Here is a 24,479-nt window from a genome sequence, read left to right as displayed (position 1 = left end):
AGTTCCTTGCTCCGCAAGGAAACGTATGGCCTACATAAGCTTATGTGTGAAGGAAGAAAGTGTGACCCGTCCTAGGCAGTTGACCTGGAGTTCTAGACGGAACTCTGGGTTAGGACGTTCCCAATACCACCTCGTCAGGGTATGGGGGACTCGACAGTATTGTCTCAATACTTGGAACACAAGGAAGCATGGTTTATCTGCAGAGGTTTGAGGTCAGCTATGCAGAGACCAGGATGCTGCTTTCCCCAGTAGAGGGGAGAATGAAGAAAGAAGTACTGTAAGGGCCAGACATACTTCTTCCGTTCATGCAGTCTAAAACCTGGTAACAATGCCCTCAACCTTCTGCTACCTGTCCAAAATGGAGCCTGAGGTTAGACCAGCTGTTGTGTAGCCACCACAGAGCGATAGAAACGTATCGGTACCCCTGTGGGTCACGTCCTGCAGGAAGTGGGCTGCGAAGGTCGCTAGACGCTTCCAGACTCCAGCTTGTAGCACCTGAGTCACAGAGTAGTTCCTCTTGAAGGCGAGGGACGTTGCGATGTATCCGACATCGTGGGCTGTAGGGCGACGTGACGGGGGAGGGTCTGGATACAGGTCGAGATGAATGCCCTTGAATCCGGGCTGAAAGGGCATACTGGTGACTCTCCCCTGCGTCCTTCCTGTGCTCCCAAACCGGCCTTGCACGTGAGGACAAACTGCAGCTGTTCTCAAAGATAACCCCTCGGTTCCTTTACTGGCAGGAAGGAGAAGGTCTGGGTCACCTGATACAGAACTGAGACTCGAAATCTTGAAGGAGTCGAACCGAAGGTCCGGGACTCAAGATTCTGAATCTAGAAAACAACTCGGGAGCGAACCTGAATGTTACCTCCCCCTATCCTCTTGAAAGGGCGGAGTCGTACGAGACCATGAAGATTGCTTACACACACTGGCCGAGGCCAGAGCGAGTAGGAGCACCGTCTTCCAAGACGGACGACGATCAGAGTCCTGACGTAATGGTTCGCAAGAAGATCTCTTAAGGGACTTAAGAGTCCGAACCACGCTCCATGGAGGAAGTCTCACTCTGACTGGGGGCAGGTACGTTCGTAGCTTCGCATGAGCGAAGAAAGATCCAGCGGGAAGGCAAAAGTCTATCCCTTTCAGCATGAAGGTCAGGGAAAGGCTGAGCGATAGGCTTCACTGCCGAGAGCGGAAACGAGTTTCCTCCCGCTGATAAGCAATAACTCCGTTATTGCTGGAGTAGAGGCATCAAGGGAAGAGGAACCTCTCCCACGACACCAACCACAGAAGACTCTCCACTTCGCCTAGTAGACCCCTGCGGATGACTATCGCAGGTGACGCGACCTCCGTTCTGCGACTGTTGCGGGGTGCCTCTTTGTAAGGAGGTGGTGTAGTGTCTCCAGGCGTGGAGCCGAAGCGATGTTATGGCTTGTGAAAGATGTTGCAGTGTGGTTGTTTGAGTAGCCTGTGTTGTGGAAGAAGCTCTCCCGGGAGTTCCGTCAGGGGATGCAGAAGGTCCGGAAACCGTTCTGCATATACTGTAGTCGCAGCGGAGCTCTCAGGGCCATCGAAAGGTTGACCGACAACCTGGTCTCGTTGAGACCCCTTCTCAACAGACAACAATGGTGGGAAGACGTAGGCGTTGATGCTGCCCCACCGTCACCGGAAAGCATCTTGCCAAAGAGTCTTGGGGTCTGAGACCGGAGGGAAGAACAGCGGTAGCTTGAAGTTCCAGGCTGTCGTGATCAGGTCCCCCAGGCTATGACTTGCTGGTTACTAGAGGCCAAAAACCCCCAGGTACTCTCTATCTGTGAGGCTCAGCTCAGATTGTCGGAGAGAACAACCCTCTGCCCGGAATGAGCGAGCCGATAGTGGTATTGAGTGGACTTCAGATCATCTCAGTATCTCTACTGCAAGATGCGAAAGTATGAAAATGTACCTCCTTGCTAGTTGGAATACGCCAGTACCATAGAGTTGTCGCGCACGGAGCGACTCGTCAGGATCTGTAGGATCTGTAGAAGGGCCAGACTACGGCCTCTAAGCCTACCTGAATGATGTGGAGGTACCCCCCCCCCCCCCCCTTTTCTTTGACGAGTCCGAGAACAGCACAAATGCGGGGAAAGGACGAGAAGATCCACTCCCATGCAAGAGGTTTCCATAGGTCAACCCCCATTGCAGGTCTAATCGTTCCGCTGGTCCCATAGGGGCTAGAAAGTCCGGTTAATCGTTGCTTTGATTCCACCAGAACTTGGGCCGCCTAACACAGGGAGCTTATCCTGAGGTAACCGTTCGGGACTTAGACGGGTCAATGAGGAAAGGAGACCCAGGAAATGTCCCAAGATAGGGCTGAAAGCTCTCCTTGACTGAAAAAAGATTCTGCGACTCTCCTCAGCCTTGCCACAGTCAACTGAAGGGAAGAGCTCGGAGAAGGAGACAATGTCATGGCTAGACATTCCAGATGTTGAGGTAGAAGTAGAGAAGGCCCCTTGCGAATTACCATGATCCCTCGATCTTGGTAAAGTCCCGGAAGCTTGTCTCGGTGTTGAAGAAGGTCGAACCCGAGACTACCGGAGTTGGCCAGACCTCCAAAAAGCGAAGGAGGCGGACGCCTGCCCCTGAGGGGCCATGAGGAAAGCAGGGAGAGTTCTCTGGTGAAAACCTGCGATGCTGCAACGGGATCGCCACACAGCATCTTAAACAGGTACATCTGTAGTCTAGGCTGAATTCCAAGTGCCTCCTGGAAGATGGATGGAATGGGACCTGGAAGTACCCGTCCTTCCAATCCAGGGCATAAGGAGTCTTGTGGTCTCGCTACCAGTCTAATCGACACTGCTGTTCTACACTGGACGAAGTTTGTTCGACAAACTTGATCAGAGCTGAGAGGTCGATGACGGAACTCCCGTCTTAGATGCTTTCCAACAAGAAAGGATCGACTGAAGATGCTGGGGAAGGAGCCGTCGACGACCCTATGGAGGACATTCTCCTAAAGCATGGCTCCCTCTGCCCAACGGGCAAACCTCTTGCCGACCCCATGGCATAGAGGCTCAGCGACACTGGAATCGCTGTCGGTGGAGGAGAGATGTTAAGAGCGAGGCACGATATCCTTGGCTGATCACGGAGATCGTGCAGGAATTCTAGAGTTTGTGAACTCGGCCGCTCCTCTGGATTATGCCTCCCCGGGAGAACTTCCCGTCCTACCTGTCCTTGACAGGAGGGGACCGCTATTGTACACCTTGTCTTATCTGCCGTAGCTGGTTCCGATAACCTAGGCTGTATGAAGAGGCATCGGAGGGTTGCAGGGTCTGGAGGTAAGAGCCTTGGAGGAGTGAAAACGGGATTCGACTTCCTCCGCACAACAGCTGTCCATTTCTCTGTCTTTGGGCTCAAACAAGCTCTTCCCAAGGATGGAAGAGTGTCTGAGCTTGTCGACATCCACGGATGGGACTCCCGAGAGGAAGCCCTCGGTCACTGCGTCTAGATGCTCCCACATCGAGTTTGCCCGCAAGTTCGAAACTTGGCGACGGAATGTTTGAGCCCGAGAGAAGGAAAGTGCCCGTGATCTTCCTGAAGCTTCCTTGTACCAATCCTCGGGTCGCATCGCAATCGGAGAGGGAAAGGCCTGGTAAGCCCCTTCCACGAAATGGTGAAGAGGAAGGGCTAACCCAGTCACCCCCCTGCCCGGCGAAGAAATCTCGAAAGAAAAATTCCCTGGCAAGACCCTTCCAGGGAACAATGGGGAGGAAGGGCTAAACCAAGTTCTGGAAAGAAGAATGTTGTTCAGACCTCCCTGAAGACTCTTCCCGCTCTTGCACGTGCCATGCTCTGCATTACGGGGTGAAGACCGTGTTCTGGAAGTACGCGCTCCAGAAGACTCGTCAGGTTGCCCGTGTTGCGAAACCCCGACGGGAATCGCAGTCGCAATCGCCCTGGTGCTCACGCAAAGGTAAATCGATGGTTCGCGCGTGGGCGAACGTGGATGCGCCCGTGCGCGGGCACGCAGGCGCGTGGGCGAACGTGGATGCGCGGGCACGCAGGCACGTGGGCGCGAGAGCGCGCAAACGAAAGTGTGCGAGGGAGCGCAGAAGGGGGCGAGCGTGGTTGGAAGGGCGAGCGCTGGCGGTCGACATCTGATAGTGCGCAGGCGAACGATGACGCGAAGGTGAGCGACGGCGCGTTGGCGAGCGGTGGCTCACTGGCGGGAATCGCGCTGGCGCTCGCGCGATGGAAAACCGTTGGTTCGCGCGCGGGCGAACATGGGTGTGCATGCACGCGAGCACGGGCGAGCGGCCGAGCGGGCGAGAGGGCGAGCAGTCGAGGATAGGTGCGCATGTGCGCGGCCGCGTGGGCGAGCGGTCGAGCGCAAACGGCTGGGAGACCGATGGCGCGTAGACGGGCGATGGCGCGCTGTCAAGCGATGGCGCATCTTGACGAGCGATAGTCCGTAGGTGAGTGAAGGCGCGTTGGCAAGCGAGGGCGCGCGTTGGCGAACGGTGGTGCGTTAAAAACGCTAGCGCGCAGGCGACGAATCGCGCAGGCGCGTATGAGATCGCTGACGCGTAAGAGACTAGAGAAGGTCGTCGGCGAGAAGGCGAAGAAAAACTCCTTGCCTGTGCCCAGATCTGGTAGATCGTGGGCGAGAGGGCGAACGTTAGCGCACATTGCGCTAATCAGAAGGCGCGCAGGTCCATCAGGAAGGGGAGCGCTGATGCGTGCTGGCAGGCAGGCGATCTTGGGCGTTCAGGAAACCGTTGGCGCCCATGGCGCGTAGCAGAAAAGGGCGCGCAGATGTGTGCTGGCGTACTGAAGAGAGCTGGCGCACAGAAGGACAGAAGTACAGGTGAGCGCTGGCGAGCAGGAAGAAGATCTACGGCGAGACTCAACTACCGGAGATCGTGGTCCACAGCAGGTGAGCGCTAGAGCGCTACTGCGCGTGGGCGCGCAGGAGAACGTTGGCGCGCAGGAAAAAACTTGGCACTTAAGGGGCTTACCCACACTGTGGAAAAAGCCCCTTAGACCCGAAGGTACCGGTGCCCGTAGTAAACGGGGTGAGTTGGCGCCCACTGCGCATCTGCGTCCAGGAACGGAGGTGAAGACTAGAAGGTCTGGCAGGAGTAGGCAGCGGCAACGGTCGGTACTCGTCGAGGAGGGTCCTCTGCGGGGAACGTCGAACAAAGATGAAGAAGACCTCGGACAGGTGCAACACCCTCCGACCTCCGAAGATAAGTCTCTGAACATGAACTCCCCCGAGGGGAAGAGTCACTGGCAGGAGAGACCGTAGGCATCAGCTGTCCCCAAAGGGAAACTGAGCCCTCAGCAACAACAGCAACAACAGCAGGAGGCGTCCTCCGAAGAGGAGTCTCTGTGGTGCACTCCCCCTCGGGGGAGAAGCACTCGCAGGAGAGACCGTAGGCTCAACTGCCCCCCGAAGGGGACAGAGGCTTCAGCAACAACAGCAGACGGAGGCCTCCAAAGAGGAGTCTCTGTGGTGCACTTCCCCTCGGGAGAAGCACTCGCGGGAGAGACCGTAGGGCTCAGCTGCCCCCCGAAGGGGATTGAGCCTTCAGCAACAACAGCAGACGGAGTCCTCCGAAGGGGAGTCTCTGTGGTGAACTCCCCCCCAGGGGAGAAGCACTCGCAGGAGAGACCGTAGGGCTCGGAAGCCCCCCCCGAAGGGGACTGAGCCTTCAGCAACATCAGCAACAACAGCAGAAGAGTCCTTCGAAGAGGAGTCTCTATGAGTGTCCTTTCTCGCGAACGAAAGAGGAACACTTCGTAGAAGAGACGGGTCAGCAAGTGACCTAAAAGAGCAATCCTCCGAAGAGGGGCTCCTGCAGTTGCTCAGCCCCTTGAGCGTAACCGCAGGTGCGACCGCTCAGCACCAAGAGCATAGTCGCACGAAACCACAAAATAAAGGAAAGAGGAGTTCCCCCCGAAGGGAAAAAAAACTCAAGCCTGGACGGGAAAACTTCCCTTGAAAGGGAAGTTACCCACCCAAGGAGGCAAGCCTCCTGAGTGTTCTAAAATGAACTGGAGAGCTGTCAGTCGTCACGGGAGCACTTGCAGGAGAAGGAGACACGCCCCTGACGAAGATCTATAGGGGAGGCAGCAACAGCAAACTCCCCAGGCCCCAACAAGACAGCTCGCTCCGTTGTCACATTACACAAACGAAACTAGATCGTTAACTGTGAATAATAAAAACAAAAGTCATTAGTTAACATTCATTCCCCCGGGAAGACTCCGAAGAGGAATCCCGAGGGAAAAGAAAAACAAGAATTACACAACAGGCACGTGCCCTCAAACCACTTACACTCACGGAAGGAGAGCTGTAACAAACACAGAATTATAACAATTATAATTATGTAATTCAAATATGAATGTTCACTAAAGAAAGAACGAAAACCCCGAAAGGAATCGTTCTACAAAAAACTGAAAAGTTAACAAATACAATTAGATTCATAAACTAATTGAGACAAAATGTACGGCGTAGCAACCCCACCCACACGGGAAGGAAGCTACCCAGGACGTAGTAAAGGTAAAACGTAGTAAAGGGTGAACAACCTCAAGAGAGAGAGAGAGAGAGAGACCGTAGTCAAACTCGATCACGACCCATGAAATTACACCGTGGTGGCCTAACTGCCGAGGGCTCCACGGAGATATCGTACACTACACACACAAGCACGAACTCTGAAAAGGAAACTTACTGATTTCTATACTCAAATATATCCATAAACACAAATATATGTTTACATATATATTGAGTATAAGAAAAGTAAGTGATTAAGTAAAGACAAAACAAATAATGGCTGCCAAGCGAGGACGAAGACAGGCATGACTGTACATCGTCTGAGCCAAAAGTGAAGAGAGACATTTCACCGGTGTGTGAGGGGGGGAGGGGTAGCAAGCTACCCCTCCCCTACCCCTGCTAACTAGCGCGGGGGTAGTAAACCCTCGTTAAAATCTAATGGCTTGTCAATTTCAGCTACGCCGAAAGTAAACCCTATGTAAATAGCGTGGTTTGCATTTCGGTTACGGAACAAATTAACATTCATGACATCATATGTTTAAATTATAAAATCCTTTTGTTTTGAGTAAGTTTAAATGTCTAAACTGTATACTTCAAATCTAAACCAAACTGTAAATATATACTTCATGCTGATATAATGACAGAATAATTTGCAGTTAAAATCTTGACCACTATGTACTACCTTGCATGGCACAATAGTAACAATATGTCAAGAGAACATTACATATAATAATTACAATCAAAATTAAATAATAAAATGAGACACAATAGAAAAGCACTTACCATTATTAACTTCTCTTAACCTTCAGCAGCATGGTAGGTTTTATTCTTATCTTACTGCTAAATTATTAAACATATGCTAGAAAGGAAAGGTTAGTCCAGGTCAGGTCATGTTATGTCTCTTTATCAAATCCCACTAACCTCCAAATAAAATACAATGCTATAAAATTTATAATACAACACTATTAGAACTTTCAATATTCATGCTAGTCAATCCATCAAGTAGCCAGTTTTTCAGATCTCCTGAGCTCTACCTTAAATCAAGTTTGATTCGGAAAAAAATTACCAAAGACAGCCAACACCATTTTTACACAATTAAAAATCCTTTATGAATTGGATAATTTCAATTACCAGTACATTACACATTTTTAAGCAGTTCAGTAAACAAAGGTTATTTGTCTTTACCGTTAATAGAAAAGCATATCACTAAGATATTTGGGAGAAGTACATATCCTGAAAAACATTATCATGATAAAAACTTCCATTTAAATACAGTAGATATTACACCCTAATACTGCAATAATACTTTTGTACTTGAATACAGTGGTAATCTATTCATGAAATAAACTACTTCCGTATAAAAACATTGTTTTATATCCCCGAGACCGCCATACATAAAATCAAATAATTAAAGAGATGTGAAAAACAAAGTTTGAAATATTCAGGGCCTCTTACATGCTGAGGCAATGATTGTAGTCGCTAGTTCATGCGTCTAAGTCTTGTCAAGCTCTAGTCAAATCACACAGACAGACATGCAGGAAGCAATGAGTAAAATGAACTTATCTTATACCGTCCTTTACCCATATCTTCTTTCCTTGGTTCAGGTCAAGATGACAGAGGTGTGGATTATATAGATCCTAGAACATTTTACTGAAAATACATTTATATTTATAAATAAGAAAATAAGGAGCAAACAAAAACTCTTAAATCGGTGGGAAGCACATGTATTGGGTCATGGTACAAGCATGGGTTATCTCTCACATGCTGAATGAACAAAAAAATAAAGGTTGGGATATACCACAGGCAAGGTGGAATGGATGCCAGACACTCGAATGGAATGCTTGATCTGACAGTTAAAAGAAAATTAAATCTGTACACTAATTACATTGAGATTATTTGCAGTATTCATCTTTTTGTCTGAAAGAGATGTAGGGACTATGTACTGTACTCAATAATCATGCACTTACACCACTATGAAACAATTCCTACATGCTAATTTTTTGAAGAATTGACTAATTTTGCAAGATAAAACTGTGCATTTCAGTCTGTGTAATGTTTCGTTGAGACTATGGAACAAGTGAAGTACAGTACCACATTTATCTAAAGACTTATCAATATAAAAGTCCTCTCTGTGTATGAAACTAACTAAACCTGTTGCTAAAGAATATCCACTGTTCTAGAATATTGGAACTCTGCCCTTAAATCGACCATTTCAATGATATAGACAAAAGAATATAAAAAACTATCATCCCTGTTTTAATCTAGAACTAGATCATGCAACAGTCAGCCAGTTAAAATCCTCTCCTACCATAAGCTGGGAATTTTTTTTTACAATTATGTTATTGCAAATATTGTGCTTAAAATTTCCATATATAAGTAATCAAATGGTGCTACTAAGTTTCCAGTTAGATTTACAAATACCTGGGAACTTAAAAACCTAAAATTTTAGAAAAAAAAAATAGTTAATAAATCACTTGTGCTGTACACTCAAATTTACTGATTCCTGAAAAAAAAACTATGATCTCAGCCCGACAATTAATATGCCATAACTTACAAATAATATTGTAGTTTTAGTCTAAAAAAATTTCAGCCTAACGATAAATATACCTGAAATTAGTGATAATTTTTAGTTTTAGTCTAAAAATATTTTATTACCCATGAAATAAAATATATCTTAAGAGATACCTATAAAAAATGCTCTGCCAAAAATTAGTGGCACTGTATCGAATTTTGAAAAGACAGCTTTACCCCGGTAAATATTTACTACAGTTAATATAGATTAATGCCCAAATACAGTTATATCTGTGATGTACATTTCGATCTCTATAAATGACATCCCCCCCTCCCTGTAAATGTGTACAACAGTTAATATAGATTAATGCCCAAAAACAGTTATACTGTATCTGTGATGTACCATCTCAAGCACTGCTACTATCATTTTTAGTTTAGCCAAATCATTTAAACAGTATAAAATAATTCCATATGAACACACACAAAGATTCCCACTTATACAATAACTGTATGCTACAAAAATATACAACTATTGTATACCACACAAAGAAACTCGGAGTAATATACAGTACTATCATTCTTTGAAAAGAAAAAAAAAAAAAAAACTTTTAATCACCCTTCTATCTCTAATATTTGAAGTAATTTTGGAATTTGTCAGACTCAGGAAATTTGAATAACCTGCAAAAAAATTAATTTTGTTATACAAAAGTACTTATTAAAACGGAATTCTTCTACCCCAGATAACAACCCTGATAGTTTACACATGTTAATCTTATAGTTAATTCCATATATTGCATAGCGAACTGGTGTTAAAAGTCATTCAAACTGTATTGCATTAGGAACTATAGTCCATTTCTTTTATCGAGGCAGATTTGCACCAACTCGCAGCGGTGCCCTTTTAGCTCGGAAAAGTTTCCTGATCACTGATTGGTTAGAATTATCTCGTCCAACCAATCAGCGATCAGGAAACTTTTCCGAGCTAAAAGGGCACCGCAGCAAGTCGGTGCAAATCTGCATCGCTAAAAGAAATTGACTATAGTACCATGTAGAGAGAGTGGTAAAACCTGCAAGACTCAAAATTATGTTTGTACCTAAGGGCTAATATGACACAATTAAAACCTTAAAAGATCATGAAAACTAAATATAATTCATGTATCATAAGGTATTAAAATGAGTTTGTAACTATTATGTTCTACAATGAATTATAGCTATAAATATAAATACTTTGCTTTTTTAAATGAAGGGAAATCTACAACATATCTGACTTAATAGCATAAAGCTTCTTTAAATTCTAATATAGTAAAAGAAAAAGTTAAAAAATCTGGTAAAATCTTTTTGGGATTTATCTTAAATTCTTAATTGATTGAGATTCAGTCTCACATAGTTGCATTACATTAACTAATATTGAAAATACAGTTGGTAATTTGAATAAACCATTATTTATATTACTGTATACGATGGGATATCATCACTTCATTTGTATTGATATATATCTTAATGTTTCTACGTATCTACTCTATTTCCTTAATATCAGATCCAATGTTCCATATCGACCATCTAATCTTTATACAAGATCTAAATAATTTTCAATATTAGGTAATTTTAACATGAGATTTTTCGTTTACGGGGGTTAATAAATCGAATTAAGTATCAATAGGGTCATCCTTCTTTTCCATATTCTATCTAAAGTACTATCTTGTCTAAAATTTCATTTATTCCCATTTCCATGATATTTTAGACCTTCCTAGAGGCCATTGTAGTGATACTTCCATATCCACTATTCTGATTAACTGCTCCCCGCCCTATCTCTCCACATGTCAAATCCATTTGAATTTTTTAGTCAAAAACTATTTTCCACCCAGCATACACCATATATCCTCCCTTTCCTTTATCCTTATTTGCCATATGATATTCTCCCAACATCTCAACCATGAATCTTTGTATTTTTGTGGTCAAGACTTCAAAATCATCTTCAGTTTCTTTCAAAGTTCTCCTGCATAAACTACAACTGGCATCGTAAACTTTTGCTACCAATTGCTCACATATATACAAGTAACCTGATCAACAATCTCTTTTAACTTCATCAAGACCGCTGTTACATTTTCTCACAATCCTCTCAATACTTGCATCACACTCGAGTATGACACCAAGATAAGATACTGGCCTTTAATCAGGTCTTTGAAGATAAAAATTTTGCCACTTTATATTATACATTCACTTCCCTTAATATACAGTATGAGCAAGCAGGAATACAGCACAGCTATTTCACCAAAAGATCATCCATGCCATAAAATCATGGATGCTTTGAGTCATTATCATACAAGCAAGATACCATCCATGAGCTATCAGTCAAATACAAGATTAATTGGGACAGGTATTGCTCAAGGATGAAGTAAAAATCAGTTAACTTAGACTTGAAACTTGCTCAGTGATTCTAAAGATGTAGGCTAGTCAAGTCTCTAGGACATCTTAAGAAGTAAATGAAAAGAGGCAGCGGTGTTAATGCATATCTACCTGAACACTACCAAATGCCCTAAATGAGATATTAGAGGCAATGGAAGGTGCTAAAGAAAAAGTGACTGAAAGCTAAAACCTAGCTTCAATCATGTACAGTACTGGCAAATATGATTATCCTAAAATGAAAGATAAGGCACTGATGCTGTACCTTGTGAAGACTTGACAATTTTGAAAGGTTGATCCTTAACGGATACTGACATTTTTATCCAAATGAGATTGCACTCCTGGATATTTGCGACACAGGGCCTGTGGAGATGAAAAGCATAAAACATTGAAATTTAGAGTTCTATCCTTCATAACTTGAAGAATCTAAATGAAATGGGGAGATTAGAGACTGCATTTCATAATGTAGTAAGGGATAAGGAGTAAACCCACAGGCTTCCAGCCTCCTTTTAGATCATAAACATTTTAAATCTAATACTGTACTCCCTTAAATTTGCAAAGATTAAAAATATTCAGAAAGATTTTATAAAACTAGTTCTTCATACAAATCCATTAATTACATAAATGCCCATGTAGCAGATGGTTGGTGCTCCTCTCCAGACTTATCTTTTATACATAGAATAAGAAGAGTACTCACGACACTAGTGCCACGTGGACCCTCAGACGTCCATTGATCAATCACCTCATACTTATGTAGATTGAGCTGTTACAAGCTCCCTTGGGTGGAGATATTACCGAATAATATAGGGATATAGCTTAGCTAGTAATAATAATAATGATTGATTGGTTTGTATGAAAATAGTTTAATTTATGAAACTGTTTTCTCATGAAAACCTTATCAATCATACAAATGCCTAAATCACTAGATAGGCAGAGGAAGAGCCGCTGTTTGTAGAGATTTGATGGACAAAGAAGTCATCATGGAAGCATCCTAGGACTAAGGTTGATAGCAACTCGAAAGGAATTTACTAAATGAGTTGATGAATCCAAGAGAGAAGGACATGACATTGGCATTTGGTTACAGTCTCATTTGGAAATGATCAGAAACTAGGCAAATGACAACTGAGAAAAAGAGTGAGAAATTCTTGAAGACTTAATTTCTGAAAGTGGTAAATTAGCAAATGGAGGATAATGAAAAAGAAAGAAAACTTCAACAATTTCCTTCTAGAGTGATAATAGAGCTCGAACTTGAAAGTTGTTTGGCTATCAAAGTAGTCGTCAATGCCTAGTTCCTCCACTACTCTATCAAGAAATAAGGATGTTGTAAAACCCCTTAGTGAAATGAGCACAAGGACTTAATCATCATCAAAGTCGAGGTTGATGCAGAGATGACAAAGGCTGCAGTAATAATGTCTTGGCTTTTTGAGGTTGACTATCATCGAGGTCAACAAATACTGCTTGAGCTGTCAAGACTGTCGAACTTGTAAACTGCTGAAAAAATGGCCAGACCTACAGTTGCAAAGAACAAAATAAGAGAATGTGCAAACACCAAGGTACACCAGGAATGGAGCAACACATCCCCCAAAATGAACTCGACTAAGCTGAATCTAAGGTGCATGCTATTTGTGGGATCTGCAAATGGCAAAAACTTTCAATCACCAAAGAGCTCACTGCATGGTCACCATAAGGTGGTCACTACTAAATGAGAAGTGAACTCAGACTTGACCCATTCCAAACTACAGATAATCTACTACAAAGTACAACTGGTCACTCAATCACCTGGCAAAGATGTTTCGAATATAAAACAGGTTTCTTGACTCCTGCTATTGATGTAGTAATTCCTGTCATGCTTTTTGGCACCAATGCTAATGAATGAAAAAGATGAATCACACTAAATGACCACCGCGGTCCAAGCACCAGGCCTTATGGGCAAAATTTGGTGTCAATGCTCAAACTCAATTATGTGGTATTTGATGAAATATGCAAGCTTCATCATTCTCATTGGGTAGGAGACATCGTTACCCAATGGACATTGGTGTCATTGTTACTGCCTCCATAATCAACCAATTGTGCAATGACCTAACTTCTTAACTCTTCCAATGTGTCAAATATAGTAATGATGCCAAAAACTTGATATGATTTATAGAACAGCAACTTTTTGTTACTAGATTATAGTGTGATGGGAGCCTGGGGCTCATAGAGGAGCATTCAAGAGGTTCCTAAAAAATGAATATACAGTACTTCTCACTTTTAAGCCTAATACGCTATGTAATAACAAACTAGAAGTGCTGACCTCATCAGGAAAAGTTATTTTCCCTTGGGAATGAAAATGGTTAGAAACTGGAAAACAGTTGGGAGAACCTCTTCAATGAGGTAATTATTATCCGTAATAACCATATGATAGGAGCAATTACAAACAAAAATTGTTGAGAAGACTACTGTGAAAAGAAGAATAAATGTACCACTTAATGAAAGCAAATCTACTTGTATTGCATATGTACCTGTGTTTATTTCATCCATGATGGAGACTCCAAGCATGAATTTGTAGCATGTCTTACAATAGTCATGGCAATGTTAATAAATATAAATTATTTATTTACTTTGGAAGATAACACTGTACAATTAAGAATTATTTAAGAACAGTGTCACAAGAAAAACATACATCATCATAAAGGTCTGGGAAATATGATCTGTATAACCATAGCAAATTAATACAGAACAAGAATGAAAATGAATTCATCCTAAAACCAGATTGTTTAAATAATCTATATATAAAACATATGGTCAAATAAAGGCAACTTCCAAACATTCCTCCCATCATAGGCAAGCATGGAAATGTTGCATTACAGTTCTCAACAATAAGAAGAGACTGGATCTGTAATGTGATAACTTAGGAACCTTACTCCTTGTTTGTAAAGATAGCCAAAATGAGTTGTGTTGACCATTTGGCTATAGGTCCCAAGAAAATAAGTACTGTCTATCAGTGATGAGAGACTTAAATTCTCCATCTACTAGATGCAAGACTCCTCGAATAATAATTTTTTCACCAATTACTAACCAGTTAATTGCATAAATCAAGAATTTTAAGTAAAGAAAAGATGACCTCAACATTCCACTGGAGAAAGAAGAATTCTGACTAACAAAATCATCAGACTTCTTCAGGTGCTATCTAATTGTCTCAGGAAGCACTCACAGGATACTCTAATAATACCAGGTGTTGGCTATCAATAGATGGCCTTGGAGTAGTTGGATAATTGCTCACAACTGTGAGAAAAGTCATCCTAACCAGATTCACAATATAAGGCCTTACACAACCTGAGGGAAAATGGTGGATATCGGGCACATGACTGGAAATAATCATAAAACACCCAGAGTATCATTTAAAATGATTGAGTGATAACAGTCATCTGGAGCTAATTAATATGAAATGAAAATCAATTGAGGAGTATGAGTAATTCGGAATACCTGGAAATAATTGTCAAGAAGTCGAATTAAAAATATCCTGAATCCATTCTCAGGCGGCAGCAGGATTACCACTTAAAGCCAACCTTTTAGACATCTGGGTTTTATGCAGAAGTTGTAAGTGATTGAATAGTGAAGACCCTTGCTAAATACCATGTAGTCTGATGTTCACAAATGTAGTGAAGAGCATCAATCACATGCTGAAACCTCTATGAGTATTACCAGTGTTGCAAATTATTTCCCCAGATCAGAACTTCAAGTCATTTGTTCCTTCACACTCCTGTCACCGGACAACTTTCCAATGCAATAAGACTAAAAAATATTATTTTCGGTCGGCAGTTGTCAGAATGTCTAGTGCTTGATAGTAAGACCTGCAGAAGAATGAAAAGCATATGAAGAATTGGCATCTATCGTATTTTATGGAGGTGCTCACTATCCCCATAGTTTAGTAAAATCACAGTTGTAGTCCCACCCTTATTTTAGATCAATTTTAAACCATCCGTTATTTTGCCCACATAAACCGTTATTAGATTGTAAGTTTTCATCAAGATACAAAAAGTAATTTTGATTATTTAAGAACTTAACATTTCTTAATTGTAAGAAATTAACAGCTTTCAATACAGAATTTTTTAAGCATTACAATATTTTGAGCATGAACTTTGTCCCTTCTACTGATCAAATCCTAAAAAGTGAGCAGATGCAAAAAATGCTACCCCTAAGTAATTTTACTCGAATTGAGGCAACGAGTATAAAAGTAAGGTGACGTAAAAAATTAAAGCACCAATGTGGTTAATTGCAAATCGTCTGAAGGCTTTACACTAAAATAATCTTCAGACAATGGTACAAAACATATAACTTTCCTTATTCCAGTGTTGTTCTTGCAAAGTGTAAGTTGTTAAATTATTAAATCAATCAGAAAATTTTATCACAATATAAATATCTGCCTCAAGTTCAAGAAATCCTTTCATAAAAGGTAATTGAAAGAATAATTTCTAGTCTGCTTTTGAGTGTGAACGTTATCTCAAATTTAGTTGAATGATTAAATAAAAACCATATCAAAATATCACACTGCTGCCTTGAAAATTGTATTCCAATATTTTAAATAAAAATATGAATGGGATAATTAACACTAGAAGCAAATTAACTTCCAAGTAACTATCGATATAAAAAACATAAAAATAGCTTTAAAAAAGTCAAGTTTTTTTCATTATGAAAATTTGCAAGGAATGAATATTGTTAGAGTGCTTAGCACTAACATCTGCTCCAATCTCTACAAGCTAAACGTTTCAATCTCAAAACTAAAAGCATGTGATTCTTCCATACTAGCATACTAAAAATAAGACATAAAAGTTGCAACTGAAGGTTAGCTTTAGATAGGATGGTAGTATATGTATTTAACGATAGAAGAGCTGATGAAAGTCGTGAACTTGTTAAAAAAAAATAACTACATTATATGGATGTTTTATCAAATTTCAGTTTTAATCTTTCCAGCATTCTAAAAGCTCTTGTAAATATCACTTTTACAATAAGTGACTAGAATTGCTATTCATCAATTCTTTACAGAACTTTTATGCTTAAAAATGACTAGAAATAAAATATTAAAAACAAGATTCTTCAAGCAAGCATTGTAATAAATACAAAAACTAAATGACATACTATTTTGTTCATCATCATTCTTGTTTATTTTTGAGGACCTCCTTTCAGCCATCGTTTGGCCCACCTCGCAGGCTCTCAATTGATAGTTTTGGAAGAGAAAATATTCGTCAATCATGACCCTATTCAAAATAAATCCGACTTCTCATTTCAAACATTCTGTGAATACTCTGTTCATGAGAAAAATTATCTCTTTACAGAGAAACTCACTTCATGAGAAAAATTATCTCTTTACAGAAAAACTCACTTCCAAATAATTATCCCTTCAGTTCATATAAGCATTGGGTACATTTAAATTATTTAAGCACTACGATCCGATATATTACGGTTACTTTGTAAATCTGTTCGCTTGATGTGATTCTTTGCTATTAGGCAACTAGCCAAGTGATTTTTTTTTTTTACTATAGTTGAAGCAAGTATTCAGTTATTACATTACTGTTTAAAAAGAGAGGTATGGCATAGCATATGCCTATAAAAGTATACACATCACAGATTTCACTACTATGCCAACTTGACAAGTTTGTACTAAATATGGGCATCAAAATAACTAATAAAAAATGATCCTCTAAACCACTAAAAAAGACTATTTTAGACGACTTAGCCTAAGTTTAAATAATAGCAATTCACTGTCCACTTTTCATTCCCAAATGAATTTCTAATTCTATCACTTCATTTACCACAGCTCAACAAACATCCCTATAAGACGTCTAACAAGAAAATCCCGAGAAATTTTCTATTTCATAATTGTAGCTTAGCAAGTAAAATAATAATAATAATAATAATAATAATTACCCTAAAAGTTATACAGTAATAAATCATTGCATACTCTATCTTTAGTAACCAAATGTCTAATTTGGTACAATACCATACAAAACTGAATTAATGCCTTCTTTATCAGATATGTTAAGAAATATAATAATTTATCTTGGCTGACCTGAGTAACGTCTATCTCAACGAGGTAAAGCTTGCAATTTGATAATTTTATACTACTGTATGTTATTTCCTACAGCAGGAAACAGAACTTCAGTGTACAGAACAGTATCTGACATGCCAGTGTACAGGTATAAAGAACCCAGCACTTCTCCAGCACCCTAACTTAACTTAAAACCCAGCAATCCAAGACTGAACTAAATGAAAGATTTTCATCCAACCAACACCATCGATCTTCCACCACCAAGTCTTCAACTGTCACCCTTTCCAACCTGCCTGAAGTTTACACATAGAACGGAATATCCTCCAATGCACTAACAAAAACTTCCACAGGAGTAATTTCAGACTAATCTGCTATATTGCTACTTATATGTATCGCTAATTTAAACAAATATCAATAAGTTAATGTCAGGGGATTGTTTAGCCACCTTATGTAGTGGTTTATTCTAAACATAATTTGTACAATAGAATTCCAGAATTTTCATAATTACACAGTTCAAGCAGGGTAAATACTAATTCTTTTAAAACAATAAAAACTTTAAAATTCCAGCAGCGTAAACCAATACAAAATGGTAATACTTTAATAATTAACCTCCCAAAATACAAGATCATCAAATTAAGGACGCTTGAAGTGTGTATATGAAAATTTGGTAATCTCAAAATTCATGAAAATAATTAGTGAATTGTTTACAGTATCTATCAGCAATGCGAACAAAATTTCTGGTCACTTCAATTCTTGAGATTATGAACAGTGAACTTGGTAACCAGAATTTGATTGAAGATACTGCTTAAACAATATGTTGTACTATATCACAATGATTTATGCAATTAATTTAATAAACTGTACACAAGTCTAGTACATCCAAAGTAAACTATATATGACAAAAGCACAAAAAAAGTCAAATATAAGTCAAATTGTCATAAACCTCTTGACCATAAAGGAGAGTCCAAAGGAAAAATAACTGCATACCATAAGTCTGAGGATAAAGATTTGAATGATTTTTTCAAAATAAAAGAGTAAACTATTAAAAAAATTGGGTGCTATTATGATTACAAAATTATTTAAACATGCAGAAACTAAAGAACATGACTAATAAAAGACCTCTAGAAAACAGACAAAAGGGAACTATTAAGTTTACTTAAGCCTACTTAATAAAATAATGTATCCCAAATTTTAAATAAATAAAAGCGCAGATTCACTTATCGTCAATTCTAAATTAAATAATAAACAGCATTTGCAATGAAGTTGAATACTCCATTTCTTGGTGTAAATATCATGAATGCTCTTAAATTAACATAGTCCTCAGTGCTAGAAACTCCCCTGAAACGTTAATCTGATTAACTTTAATAAGATACACTGAAATCATGCATAACCAACTTCTCAAATCTCTCAAATCATGTTACATCAAGTACCTCTAATCTACACATAAAAAAGTTAAAGCATCAATTATTGTTTGTTAATGGAATGGCACCTCTAGTGGTTTGTTTGAAGTTTCATTATGACTAGGAACCCAAAACAGATAGAATTATGATATGGCTATCCTGTGTCATGGAAAACTACCAGATTTCTGTATCCGTTACAGGAGAAGGTGGTTTCTTGACTATTCCAACAATACGAGGTTTAGTGTTACCTACTTCAGCTACAGACTTAGGAACATTACTCATACTTTGATTCTTATCACCAATGCCGCTGATACCTGTAGCATTACTGTTTTCTTTACTAATACCTACAGCTCTTGGAGATTTAATATCATGAACTACTGCTGGATTGACCATAACCTGAGCTCCATAAAATCTACGTCTAAATGAATTGGGATTACCAGCCTGACCTGGACTAAAAGGACTGATAGGACGCTTCACAGCCTGACTCTTGCCTTGACCCATGGCAACGGGAGAGAGGGAGAGCTTCAAAGGGGATTTATTCCATTCCTGCCTCCCAGGACTGATCCTTGGACCATGAATTGTGTTATTGTTTATCATAGGTAATTGGCGTGCCAAGCTATCATTTTTATTTGGGCTTATGTCATGTCTAAGGTGAAGGCTATTAGTTGCCTCTGAAAGTGGGGCAGTTGCTAATTTGTAGCTATTATTCCTTTGAAATGGACTACGCAACAAATTTGTAGGTTCTAAATTACTGGGACTGGTATGATCACTATCCTTTTGCTGTAAATATTTAGTTTGAGCATCCTCTCTACGTGAATTCAAAAAGGTCCGCGATAAGGACGACTGGAAAGGCTGGTGCTTAGCCAATCTAGCATGGGCCAAGGCCAGGAGCACATGGTCTGTGGAAGGATCTAATTCTTGGTCTTCTAAAGGTGCTGGTGAGAGTGCATTATTAGGATGTGTACCTGGGTCAGTGCGCAGGTCTGGGTGTGTGAGAGCCATAGTACTTGGTTGAGCCCCACGTCTAGGACTTGAGGTTATAGGGCCTTGCACAGGGGTTGGTGCACGGGATGTTTGGCCACCAGGAGGGTAACCATGTGCACTCTGTGGGCGTGGGGGTAGCTTTGTTGTAGCCTGGTTCAATGAAACAGTTTGCTGGGGTAATGCTGTTTGAGTTGTTTGTCCCTGGACATGTACATATGCACCAGCTCGCTGACTTCTTGGCGACATAGGTGCACCTTGCGAAGCCATAATAACACCAGCTGATGTATTTGTAGTGATATTTTGTTGCTGCTGTTGTTGATGAGACAAGGGTGGTGACTGCTGCTGTCGCACCTGTTGATTTTCTTGTCTTGCCTGATACAACTGTTGTTGATGTAACATCAACTGCTGTTGATGTTGTTGCTGCAAAACTCTCTGGGCTTCCTGATGAGTCTGATATATTTGCTGCTGCTGCTGCATAAGCTGCCTTTGAGCTTCCTGGCGAGCTTGATATATTTGTTGCTGCTGCCGAAGAAGTTGCTGCTGTTGTTGAGATGGTGGTTGCTGCTGTTCATGTTGTTGCTGAGCTAACAACTGTTGCTGTTGCTGCTGTAAATGCTGGAGTTGCACTTGTTGTTGCTGTATCTGCTGTTGATGTTGTTGTTTCAGCTGCTGCTGTTGCTGAAGCTGCTGCTGCTGAAGTTGCTGAAGCTGTTGTTGTTGAATCTGTTGTTGTTGAAGCTGCTGCTGTTGGAGCTGTTGTTGCTGGAGCTGCTGCTGTTGCTGCTGCTGGAGCTGTTGCTGTTGCTGCTGTTGTTGCTGCTGCTGAAGCTGCTGTTGTTGTTGAAGCTGTTGTTGCTGCTGCTGCTGCTGAAGCTGTTGCTGCTGCTGAAGTTGTTGTTGTGTAACAGCATACATGCTATTTGAGCTACCTGCAACACTCTGCAGTTTTGGTTTATCAGATTCTTTACCATCTAATTTATCAACAAAAGCAACCTGTTTCTGGCTACCCGGAGACTGTGGCTGCTGTATTGTTTGCTGAAGTCTCTGCTGTGCTAATGGTTGAGGTGGTTTTATCTGCTGACTGGTAACACTAGTTAGTGGTACTGAAGATGGAGTCATGTTAATACTTGGTGGAATACCACTCATACTTGGGGCTTTTTGCTGAGTAGGAAGTCCACCTGATGGAGTCTGCGTGGTTAAAACAGTTTTGATCTGAGACAAAGGGTAAGGCTGTGACACAGGATGTGCAACATGGTGCATAGGGGCACTAGTAGGTGCCGAAGTAATAGAACCACTAACAGGTTGGGAGGATTGAACTGGACGAGACTGTAAAGGAAGATTTTGAACTATTTGACCAGGAAGTTTTGATATGTGATGTACAGAAGTAGAAAGAGGTTGTGTGGTTGCTGTCTGTGATGCAAGTGATGAGGCTACTGGTTGCGAATGGGACAATGGAACAGACAAAGGTTTTGATTGAATGGGATGGTGATGCATTGGAGGAGAAGCATGTAATGCAGAAGCAGATGGTGGAAGAGGCTGTTGAGGCCTTTGTGCCATGGGATGAGGCTGGATAGTTTCTGTATTACTGCTAGTCATGGTTGGTAAAGGTGGCAATGGTGTTTGCTGTATACTACTTGTTGTTGTTGAAACTGATGGTTTTGCATGAGATACAGGTAATGTCTGAGAGCTATCAGTACCTCCAGAAGTAACTTGAGGCTGGGAAGTGGTTACAACTTGTTTAATATATGGTCCAGGCTCAAAGGATGAATGGCCCTTTCGACGAGGCAAGCTATCAGAGGAATACACAACCTTCCCATCAGAATTGAGTGTTACTCGAGCACCAGACTTGTGTACATTGACTTTTCTTCTTTCCAAGGAATTAGTTGGTGTAATAACTACATTTTGTTTGACACTACTAGGCACAGCACTAAATGGATGACTTGTACTAGTGGGAGGTGGAAGCTCTTTATATGAAACTAGATCTGAGCTTTGAACTTGACCTTTGTCCTCTTCAGGCTTGACTGGTCCATCATCTTTTAAGAGCTGCTTTTGCAATTCCATCTTTTGTTTATTATCACTCTCTTGTGATAACCTCTTTTCTTTCTCTGCCTGCCTTACTAATGAAGGCTTAATTAACACTGGTTGCTCAGTAGTTGCACGAGAAGGAGATGATATAGCTGCAGTGTGCATAATACCTTTTAAGTGAGCATTTATATCTCCGTCTTTGCCTCTTGGAATAACCGTAAGGGTTGGGGTATAACTATGAGGTGCTCCTGCCATTTTTGAAGCCAAGTCTTTCTTCTCACTAACAACAGGTTCCATATTTGCCTTACTACTTCCACTAGCACCTCCACTTTTTGCACCACTATTCTGAAAAGCATAAATCTTAGTAGCAACACTAGATGTGCTTCCCTGACTAGCAACGGAACTAGCTGTTCCCTGAAGGGGCGCTTGTTGGCCCAGATTTTCCCCTTGTGAACCTAAACTGTCCCTTGACAGAGAAACATTACCTGACCTAACACTTTCATCATCACTTTGAGGTGGTGTTATTACACACATTGAAGGTATTCGGCTTGAGTTTATAGAAGTTTTAACACGCAAAATTTCTTGTCTTTCAACTTCAAAGTCAGATTCAGAATATTCATGCTCTGGAGATGGTAGACTAGGTTGGCGTGGACTAGTAGGTTCAGTTGGGGAGCTAGAAGTTTCTCTTCCACTGTCACCATCACGAGAACTTCTGCTATCCCCATCTTGACTACCACCTTTATCAGGCCCCTCACCAACAACATCTTCACGTGAAGAAGTTGATCCATTCACATGGATCACAGTTATGACACTTTCCCGATTTTCACGTTTCCTTTCTAAAGAGCTCACCCTTTGTGGTGGCTTTGGTGGAGTTTTCTTCTCTGGATTCCTCATGACAACTGTTCCTAAACTTGCAGAGCTATTGGTTGTCCCTGTACTACCCTTGCCAAATGTTTCGTAATCACTCTCACTTGCAAGCTTATTTCCCTCGTAACTTACTGAGCGTAAACCACTGTCTATATGAAATGAAGTGTAATATCCTTCAGTATCACAAGAATAAGCAGAACTGGTATCATCATCTAAAAATGGAATGTCCTGAATATCCTGTGTTGGTGTTAGTGTGCCATCACTTGCATGTGATGAGGTTGAAGGAAAATCATCAGTTGTTCTTGAGTTTGTACGTTGATTACTAGAGGGAGATGAAGATCTAATCTGTAAAGACCTGAAATAAAAGGATAGGTTAAAAACTTTTTCTCGAATGCACAAAAGAATGGAAATATAATAAATATTCTTTAATAGAAAATATTTCTAAAATTATACAGATGTAGAAAAATAAATTCAATAGATTCCTCATTAACGTTGTCAAAAGATTAAAACTATGAATTTTAATTAAGTTTAGGGAATTATTCAATTGAATAAAGAAAAATTATATTAGTGAAAAACAGTAAAAAAAATCTTCAAGTCGCACTATAATTTTCAAGACTTAATTCCATGAGCAGCCTTTGATAATTTTCAGATTCCAGATGACTGAAGTTTCTCAATCTAATTTCCTGTGCATCAAAGCTGGTAATACACTTTCAAAGAACTACATTTACTGTTGAGGATCCTAAGTCCAAATGAAACAGGAAACATTGAACATCAGAATAGGTTCTCATATTGATATGCTTGTTTCAGCTATGAGTAAAATATGTACTAATTCTGCTAGCCTCAGCAGAGAACTAAAATGAATCCGCAAGAGATGAAGTCAATGGTATACGAGGCTGAACTCCAGCAAGACAATCATCTAACTCATTATGAAACATCATACAGTGCTTCTACATAATCACAAAAATTTCTACTTCTGCTCTTTCTTTCTTTCTGTTTGAAGTCCAATCAGGTCTAGGCCTTCATACCTCCCTTTCGCATGATTTCCTAGGCATTTATGCCTGTCTCTTAGTGCTCATAGCTACCATTTTTTTACCATCAGTTCTTCACCCCGGTATTCATCCTGCTACTTCTATAGGTACTGATTTCCTGACCATCAGTTCTTCATCCCTGTCTTCATTCTGTTACTTCCATAGCTACTGTTTTTCTGACTGTCTGTTCTTCCCTCATCTTTGTCCTACTACTTCCATAGTTACTTTTTCCTATTCATCAGTGCTTCGTTTCTTCTCATCAAATAATATTCTACACAAGTTTATCTATTCAAAGGCAACACTGTTATCCATGAATGTAGGTACATGAAAACATCTGGTGTTACTTTGGATCCTATTTTCTTTTTTACAGCTACATTGGAAGATGGAAGTAGTAATTCTGTAATTTATTTCTTTTGTTTTACCACAGTTCCTTACTAAACAGTAGCAGTCTTTTGTGTTCAATATTTAAACTATCCTGCTAGAAGACTTTGTTTTCTTCTTCAAAATAATGGTAATTATAATGTACATCAGTCGTGCAACGTTATTTTGCCGTATCATTAGTTCTATTTCAACAAGGATCAACCAGGACTACCCTCAGATTCTGTGTTCCTGTTCTGCAGAGAATCATCATTCATATCTGTTGAGTTGCTGTGTAGCGTGGTTAAAAAACCCAGAATATATCATTCAGGTTTTTTTCTTTTTATCCGGGAGTGGTT

The 24,479-nt window shown here is 40.7% G+C and overlaps 1 protein-coding gene across 1 annotated transcript in view; it reads right to left on the bottom strand.

Moving 5' to 3' along the window:
* Positions 1-24,479, bottom strand: part of LOC137642789 (uncharacterized) — a 601,025-nt gene that overhangs the window by 24,370 nt on the left and 552,176 nt on the right. Inside the window, 1 exon segment of the mRNA XM_068375642.1 lies at positions 19,825-23,090. Coding sequence (XP_068231743.1) covers positions 19,825-23,090 — 3,266 coding nt within the window.

Source organism: Palaemon carinicauda, chromosome 6 (genome assembly GCF_036898095.1).
Source record: "Palaemon carinicauda isolate YSFRI2023 chromosome 6, ASM3689809v2, whole genome shotgun sequence".
NCBI lineage: Eukaryota > Metazoa > Arthropoda > Malacostraca > Decapoda > Palaemonidae > Palaemon > Palaemon carinicauda.
This window is presented reverse-complemented; position numbering and strand designations above follow the sequence as displayed.